This window comes from Adiantum capillus-veneris, chromosome 13, assembly GCF_014529385.1.
Source record: "Adiantum capillus-veneris isolate H3 chromosome 13, ASM1452938v2, whole genome shotgun sequence".
NCBI classification, from domain to species: Eukaryota; Viridiplantae; Streptophyta; class Polypodiopsida; order Polypodiales; family Pteridaceae; genus Adiantum; species Adiantum capillus-veneris.
In genome coordinates, this window is record NC_140943.1 from 66,421,949 (window position 1) to 66,431,109 (window position 9,161).

The 9,161-nt window shown below is 42.3% G+C and overlaps 1 protein-coding gene across 1 annotated transcript; it reads left to right on the forward strand.

Annotated features, from left to right (window-relative positions):
• Positions 1-249: 249 nt before the first annotated feature.
• On the forward strand, positions 250-4,475 carry LOC147444180 (putative cysteine protease RD19B). Its single transcript, XM_086526884.1, has 4 exons — positions 250-785; positions 1,943-2,062; positions 2,262-2,508; positions 3,995-4,475. The coding sequence occupies exons 1-4, from the start codon at positions 309-311 to the stop codon at positions 4,264-4,266; spliced, it is 1,116 nt and encodes a 371-aa protein (XP_086383010.1). The 5' UTR covers positions 250-308; the 3' UTR covers positions 4,267-4,475.
• Positions 4,476-9,161: the final 4,686 nt, after the last annotated feature.

The following is a 9,161-nucleotide window of genomic DNA, read 5'->3' on the forward strand; positions in this document are numbered from 1 at the left end:
GTTGCAGATTGGTAATCCAAGTAGAGGTGAATGCCTTCTTTAGAGGTCAAAGGTCTCGCGGCTTGGTCTGCAATGCATTTTGTGGATTTTGGAAAAGCAGAGGGTTGTACAACACACGCCCTTTCAAAGATCTACATGACATATGATGACAAGTCTTGAACTCGGGACTCGAGGAGGAGGGGAGAGAGAAGAAGAGTTAGAGACCTCCAAGATAGAGAGAGAAAGAAAGCGAGAGAGGGGTAGGTAGTATACTACATTTCGAAGAAGGGGAGAGAGAGAGAGAGAGAGAGAGAGAGAAAGCGAGAGAGATGAACAACCTTCTGGTTCTGTTCATCGCTCTCCTTGCGACACAGGTGAAGGCTTACGAGGGACTAGAAGAGGATGTCATCCGTCAAGTGACAGAGCCACTGGAGGACATGCCAAGGGGCATCGGAATCCCAATCCAGAAGCCACTGCAGGCCTCACCAAGGGTTCTCTTTGAGCGCTTTAAAAAGTTCTTCAACAAGACATATGCATCAGCAGAAGAACACGCACACCGCTTTCGGGTGTTTGAGAAGAATTTGGCCAAGGCGGTGCAAGCCCAGCTGATGGACCCCTCTGCCACTCACGGTATCACCATTTTCTCTGATCTCACAGAGGAGGAGTTTTCTCAGCACTATCTTGGCTTGAAGCAATCCTTTGCAGTACCTTCATCCGACAACCTTGCTCCCATCTTACCCACCAATGATCTTCCTACGGAGTTCGACTGGCGTGAGCTTGGCGCTGTTGCCGAAGTTCGGAATCAAGTAAGCGTACCATCTTTTGTTTTTCACCAAGGATGTAGAGACATGAGGACTCCTATTGTTCAGGAGCCTATTTAGACTAGTATCTAATGTGCATAGAATGGTGGCTGTCCTTTGGTGATTGAGGCCCTCTTTCAATAGTCAAATTCACACAAAGCATTAGAGAGGGGTATGGACAATATACAGAGCATGTGCAGCTTCACAAAGTCTGAGAGCATATGGTATTAGGCACACATGCTATGTTTCATTTGAGAGGTTTTCTTCAAATATAAGCTCATTATGGACCAATTCATTATCATTTTCGTTTGATCTTGACACACCCCAAATTTAAGTTGTTACCATTCCAAGGGCATAGGAAAGGAAGTGGATTACTAGATGCACTTTGGTACAAGATTATAGGAGACATACATGGGGTTTTCCATCTCAAATTTATGTGATCTTCCAAGGTCAGATCTTGTTGTCATAGGGAAAAACCTAAGATTTGCAATCGTCTGGCTAGATGATATCATAGGGGCACCATCAAGATGTAGATAGTAAATGTTCCTACCTTACATGCTACCTATTCTCTTGCCAAAAACATTTATAACAATATCCCTAGCTGTAGTGGGCCATTCCCAACAGGTAAGGCACATACAAACTCGAGACCTTCACTCCTCACCCTGAACTTGAAAACTAACTCGTCGCTGATCACATCTGATATTGGTTTGCCGTGAAGTGGATCAAAGATGCAGAGCCTGCAAAACCAATGCAACAAGAGGGGCTTATAAAGTATCACTAAGAATAGACAATAGCTATTTCATCCAGTAAACAAGGAGAAGTAGGTGAATGAATGCTATAGAGTCTTTGTTTATCCTAAATGACCATATCAATCGTTATGAAGGCATGATTGTGCTCACTGCAGTAGTTGTCTGCTTCTCCATAAGTATGTATGAATTTTTTACGATGTTATATATGTCTTGGTTTTGGTGAAAGATAAGGGCTATGTAGGCATGCTATACACCATATGGACATTTTTAAAATGCATATTGGTATTGGGTTTTTAAAATGCATATTGGTATTGGCACAAGTACCAGTTTCAATTTCAAGTATTGCGCATTTTTGTTGGCCAATTTTAATGAATGATAAAATGCAAAGCTTATCTGTTTTTTCCTTTGTTCCAGGGATTGTGTGGTTCCTGTTGGAGTTTCAGCACAACTGGAGCTGTGGAGGGTGCATACTTTGTGGCCACCGGCAAGCTTCTCTCTCTAAGTGAGCAGCAACTTGTAGACTGTGATCATGAGGTAGGTCTTGCAAGTGTCTAGGCTCTGGACAGGCATAGGGTATCGAAATTGATGGTTCCTTTGTCGGTGCGTGCATGTGTAATGCGCGAGTGTGTGTGTGTGTGTGTTTGTTTGGGTGGATGATAGAGCATGGGATTTTTCTGGGAATGAAGTGACAGATGTTTTTAACTGTCTCTTATGTATTCTTCTCTTGTTGCAGTGTGACCCAAGCTATGGTGCGGATGCTTGTGACAATGGCTGTTTGGGGGGTCTGATGACGAGCGCCTTCAGCTACATTCAGAAGGCAGGGGGGCTGCAGTTGGAAGAGGATTATCCATACAGAGGTTTTAGAGGAAAATGCAAGTTTGATGCCTCGAAGGTAGCAGTGAAAGTGGCTAATTTTAGCTCAGTGATGGTTGACGAAGAACAGATTGCAGCTAATCTAGTACAGAACGGTCCTTTAGCAAGTAAGTGAAGCAGTGCATGCTCTCTCTCTCTCTCTCTCTCTCTCTCTCTCTCTCTCTCTCTCTCAGAGTTCCCTCTTAAGTACTAGGCCTAGAGTTCAAGACTCGTCGGATAAATTTTGGAGGTCTCTTGGGATTGCTGCTACAGTGCTAGAAGTTCTCCCCCCCCCCCCCCCCCCCCCAACCCAAAAAAAAAACACCGTCGCTGCACTGTCCTGTGTCACCTAGAGGCTGTCCCTCACCAGCCATCTGGCTAAAAAGCTGGATATCAAGGTACAAACAACCATAGATGAAAAAATCCCTTAAGATCTTTAGGGGAAACAGAACTGAGGGGAAAAAGCAAGGATCACTACTAAATAAAGGATGCATGTACATGGGGGAAAATGGGAAGCGGAGGGACGAAGTCTGCAAAAGAATTACATAATCTTTGATCAATGCAGCACTTTGAAGATCAGCGACCTCTGGAGCACCCCAGACTAACCAGTGACCAAACCATCGTAGAACACAAAGGCTGAACCCCCATCCACACCCATGAAGCACGGCAAGTTCTAAAGATCTTGTAGGAGGCTTGATGAAGCCAACCTGAAGAACCTGAGAGGCCCCTGGGCCCTAACCATCTCAGGAAGTAATCTTGGAGCTATGGAAGCTGCAAGCTGCAGAAGAAAAACCGAATGTCGGGTCAAAGAGTTGCGGATGAGGCTAAAACCACCACCCAAACCCAACCCATCTCTCGTGGGCTCCGAAATTCTAATCCAACTGTTGAACAGACAGGAACAAACCGCAAGCAAAACTTAGAGAAGGCAGCAAACAAGCAAATTGAAAGAAACTACGTGAAAAAGAAAGTAAGCCGCAAACAAAAAAACACTGCAGGGACAAAAGGGCAACTAGATACCGAAGAGGAGAGGGGCTGCTGCGGCCCTGTGTGTCGGGGGGTGAGGGGGAAGGGGGTGTGTTGGGGGGGGGGGAGACTGTTGTGGGTCGTGAGCTTCAAAGTTGTGGTAACAGGCCTGCGTGCAACAGTTTCAGGCCCAGCAGAGAGGACATGATGAGCAGCCTGGGATAGGCATGGTCGGTTGAGAGTGATAGGGTTCAGCTTTGACGGCTTTTGTGTGCGCACGGCTGTATTACTGTGCACATAACAATTTCCTAGATGTCAGAAATTACCAACCATATGGGATGGTACCAAGCTTAGATATTTAAAGCACAAGAGGAGGCCCACCATCAAGGCTGCTGATTAGCTCTAGCGGTGAGTACTGTGCACTGCTGTATTGATGAAGTACATATAAATATTAAATTTGCTGATCTTTAATCCAGTCCAATATTAATAGAAAAAAATTGAGGTAACCATCAACTGTGGTTTGGCGTTAAGTCCTTCACTCGATACTAATAAGTCAAACCTTGTGCACTGGCTTTTGCTTGTGGTATATTGTGAGGAGTGCCGTGTCCTTATGTGAAGATTGTTTGTCCATTCAAAATTGTCATTTTGCAGTTGGAATCAATGCAATGTTTATGCAAACCTACATCGGAGGAGTTTCCTGCCCCTACCTGTGTGGCAAGAACTTGGATCACGGAGTTCTCTTAGTTGGCTATGGTGAAAGTGGGTTCTCTCCTGCCAGGCTCAAGGCAAAGCCGTATTGGATCATCAAGAACTCATGGGGGCCCCATTGGGGTGAGAAGGGCTTTTACAAAATTTGCCGAGGCTACAATGAATGTGGCATGAATACCATGGTTTCTACAGTTTCTGCCGCAATGGTGGAGTAAGGGAGCTGTTTAAGTAGCATACTGTATATATGACGGGATAATCTATTGACACTATACTGTACATTTTAGTCCCAAAGTTGGGCGAGCCCGTGATGTCAAGGGCTGCTTTATGGGCACTAGGCATGGCCTAGTTATTACATTGTTATTCATTCAAGTGTAAGTTAATTTTTATTCCTCCTAAACAACAAAGACATAGCATTGGGGTTTAAGGTGTTTTGGGTTCTTTTTACTGTGTAATATTGTTAAGATGCTTTGCTGTGCAGAGTCTAGTCTTGCACTGAGTTTTACTTGTTGGGTGTATAGGTTGCTCTGGCTCTAGAGTGGGTATCCTGTTGCTTGGATGTATGGTTGCGCATATTATTAAGGTTGAACCTTTGTTTTTAGTTTCAATTTTGGATAAGTATAGATGAATGTGTGAAGGCATGAAATGATGTCTGCCCATTTTGCGAATGGGAGTCCTATTTTGTTTAGAGGGATTGATCAGTTAATAGATCCTAAATTCCTCCTTGTAATGTAATGCATCCCTGAGTGCTTTTTAGAACAATTTTAGTAAAGCAGCTAATCTGCTTGTTGGATAGCATTTATATTGCTGAAAACTCCGCCAAAGGAACTCTTAAAGCAGACTTAGGATCTCCTAGGCTAGAAGGTACACTCCAAGCCAGAGACATCTCCAGCACATTGCACCCTTGCATCTAAAACAACTTGAGACCAAGAGGAGAGTAGCTTTCGACCATCTCTAGTAACGATCTAAAGCAGCTTGCAAATAAGAACGGGACGTGGGGGCATAGAGCTATAGATAAGGCAAGGTCCCACAACTAGAAACCAACTCCAACCAGCAGAATGCGTAGGCTACACCTCCATTGTGTGCATGCTTATATGCTACAGTCAACAACTTTTATATATGATTAACACTAATCTTGGGGGCCAGGCCAAAATATATGGATCGAACATGGCGAAAATTATATTTTTGTCGACTTCCTTTAGCGTTATCCTTTGATAGCTATGCTTGGTTCTTTCAATGTCGAGTTGGCAATGTTAACTTTCTAGCTTTGAGTACTATGCAAGTAAAAGAAATGGTATGCTTCTTTGTATCCACCTTGGCCTTATTTGAGAACAGGTAGGAGACAAGGTGGTTGTAGAGGAGGCTTTTTTGGAGAAAATGTTACTATGGTCATATGAAGTTAGCAAATGAGCATCGAACTTTCTTGCAACAAGCTTCATTGGAAGCAAGGCAATATTGCTAATATAATTATTGCAAGATCTTCAGTTTTAAGTCTCCTTTTTACTCTCGTTCTCTCCCTCCCTCTCTATCTTCTATACTTGAATCTTACTCTCTTGAGTATGTCCAACCCACCGCAAAAAAAGGGGTATAGTAATTCCTTCACTCTCCAAAATAAGGCGGTTTTTGCATTTTACCCCACTTTTTATTGTTATTGACCTAAGGGTACACCTATTCTAATCCCTTTCTCTCTTCCTTTACTATGCTTGATCCTGCTCTGCAACTCTTTAAAACGTGCAACTCTTCTCTCTTCACTTACATGACATTACCTAGGAAAGGTAATCACTTTTTCCAACCAATAAAAATAGTCAAGTCCTGCCCTTTGGGAGTTGCAATCACCCTTTCAATCAAAAAGCTCTTTAATACCCAACTTTCCAACCATTCTTTTCTTCCTAAGAAGAATACAATGCTCTTCTTCCTCCAATCACATTTCATGTAGGTTCTTCATTTTTTGCCATGGCCCTTGTACTCAAATTTCTATTTAAAGAGGGTACTTGGGAAGGCTCAAAATGAAAAAGCTTTACACATCAAAGCTTCAACCATTTGCTCTCATCTACACACCAATGCGCAGATGTACTCCAACACTACACAGGTTTACATGAGCACAATTAAGCCTCATCCTCAAACAAAGATACTAACTTGTCATGGGCGATAAAGCTTGCATACCCCTTGTTTAACATGTGTCCTAGCTTGGTTTCTATCTTCGGATGATTGCAGGTGAGTGTCCATGACATTAGGGATGAGTTTCAAATTATGTTGTAGTGGAAACCTTGTTGTAGTAATGTTTTTTTCATGTATCAATGGTTTTTTTCTGAGTTTTTCTATTGTATACTTCTCTGTGTTTATATCGGAGGGCTTCACCTTTTTAAAGAAATCTAGTAACCACTTACCTCTTATTTTGTACTCTACAAATTAGTAATGGTTTAACACGGCCGGCCGATTTTGTAAGGCCAAGGGTCAGAGGCCACCGACTCGTCTGAAAGTGGCTCGGGAGTGTCTAATAAGACACTGGTTGGGTGGAGAATGGGCATTCAGACTTCCCTCGGTCTCACATTGGTATCAAAGCTTAGGCTATTTTCTCTCTCTAGGCTTGCATGCTCATGCAAAGAGGTCAAGAAGGTCGTGTGCAAGGCGGCTAAATAGGGACACTCGAAGTTGAAGACCGTCGTGTGCATAACCTCTTAGGAGGGGGAGCGTGGCTTGTCGACCAGCACAAAACTGTGTGCTTTTTCCCTTGCCGAGTTCGCGTTGCGGAGCAGAGGAGTTTTTGTCACGGTGATGACATGAGCTCGTCACTGTAGCAAGCTCTACGAGTGCTTCATCACCGGTTGTGCTCGTCGATTGCAGAGAAGAAAGCAAGGCTTTCCCACTTGGTAAGCACCCATGGTCCAAATGCTTTAGGGTTTGGCTAAAAAAAAAAAGAAAGCAGATAGCTCTTGATCTAGGGAGGTCATAGATAGTTGGCAACTAATAGTATGGCAAGGTCTGTTGCTAAAATTTTTGGACGGTCCAAAGATGTTCGGCATGGCCGGCTCTTTGTAGCTCAAGACATCTCTCTTTCTCGATTTGCAAGTTTGGGGTTTGCATTTTTGCTAGGGCATGGCTCCTAGGAAAATTTTTTATGGACTTAAGTTGATCAAGACAATGGTCTAGGGTGAACCACGACTTCTACACATATGCAGTATTTTTTATAAGCCAACCATACCACGGGTGCTACGACTTTCTATACCAAGGGCGTCAATTCAAGCAAGTTACAGTTTACAACTTTGAAATACTCTTGCATAAGTTTTTATCATGCCAACTTGATAAGCAAAGGTTTCTTCGATCAAGTGGAGTTTGGTAGTTAGATGACATTTGATAGCTAAGCTTCAGGAGCTATCTCTTTTAATATTGGGCAATCTCATGATTCTTCATAAGATGCATGATTAGGCAAGGCCGTTTCTCTATGAAAGATCGACAATGTTGATTTTATTTTGCATTGACATCTATTTGTCAGGAGAAGCTGTTGGATATGAGCATGGGTTCCATCCTATCTTTTTCATGTATATATGCAAAGTAAGGCTTCAATTTAGGACATATTGCATAGAATTTTCCAGAGTTTGAAATATGCTATTAGCATACGAACTTGGAAAAATTTGCAACATGTCTGAATGCTTTTCACTAGAGGTCGGAATAAACCACACCAAGAGGGCATCAGTATACATGGCTGTGAGCCAGCTTCAAGTGAAGGCAACTTGTCTTCGAGGAGCGAGAAAGTTAGACAATTTTAAGTTCTTGTTTCCTATTTTTGACTTTTCATTTATAAAAAAAATTCCTTTTGACATATCATTTCCGTGCCATAGCTCTACCCTTTGACTTAGGATCAAGGGTCATGGTACACAGGCTTGACAAATTAGCAACATACGGATATAAGCTCACATTTTACATTTTACAACGTCGGATTGTGATATATACATGCCAGTACTGATTGTGTAAGGCACATATGGCATGGGGTCAAACAGTTGAGAACAATATTGTAGCCAAGGGCTTAATATCATTATTTTGTTAAAATCCATGCATGACATGCCAATATGGTGGGATTTATTCCACTGAAGCAAATACATGGGGCGTCATGAATAGACTAAAAGAGCCTCATATCAGGTGATCTCTTGATGAACACCCAAGAAACTTTAGTATGACTACCTTCTTTGGGGTGTTGAGAATCTTTCTCTTCTGTTCATGGAGAAATATGATTATTTCAAGCTCTAATTGTGAATACAATTCCAACTTATGAAGATATATTGTTTAACATATAACACTGATTTTTTTTATAGGAGTGGTATTTTTGAAAGGGACGGTGATTATGGCAAAAACGTTAATGAGCCATTCATTGTGTAATTAAAGTATTACAAGAGAGAGATTGACTCTAATACAAGTAGCAAGCATGACTAGATTAATGAAAACTAATATGCAAATTGTGAATACAAGGTAGGGTAGAGTGATGGCTAGTGCATGGATGTAAGCTGGATACAATGTGTAGCTTAGGCTTCTTTTATAGACTTGGGAGAGGGTATCTGCTGAACTAATCAGTGATGCCAAATGTGTAGGCTTCCAAAATAGAAAGTGTTCTCACTTGTGGTGGTATGGATGTGTCACACACCCCATAAAACCTCCCCATGTGTCATATAGTAGCACCCAAAAAGTACAAAGGTGTCCTCCCCAGAGAATTATCAACTGGGTGTAGGATAAAAAATGCATGTCCCTTGAGAACTTGACAGAAGGGTCTATGCCAATTACACCTTCCCTAGAGACTGGTAGGTAATTAGGTGGTAGGACAAATCAAAATACAAATGGGGATTTATCAAAGGTGAAGTCCTACTGCAAATATTCAAAGTTCTTTGTTATCAATGTCGGATGCAAATTGACATCGTGGTTGATGCTCCTCTTCTCTAATGGTGTCATCAAGGTTGTTGAAGTAAATGCCGATGTGGCGGCATGCTGTGTGTACCAGATTTTATGCAAATGTATGTGAGGATGGTCTCACCCGATGTCGGGTAGTGTCTAATCCTTGTACAAATTTGGTCATCTTTGTGAAGCCGATAGTATTTTCTTTGATCCAATGTGATAGGGTTTTGGT

Coding starts and splice junctions, on each gene's coding strand:
- LOC147444180 (XM_086526884.1), top strand. CDS start 309: ATGAACAACCTTCTGGTTCTGTTCATCGCTCTCCTTGCGACACAGGTG. Junction 2,063..2,261: donor TTGTAGACTGTGATCATGAG/GTAGGTCTTGCA, acceptor CTCTTGTTGCAG/TGTGACCCAAGCTATGGTGC. Junction 2,509..3,994: donor ACAGAACGGTCCTTTAGCAA/GTAAGTGAAGCA, acceptor GTCATTTTGCAG/TTGGAATCAATGCAATGTTT.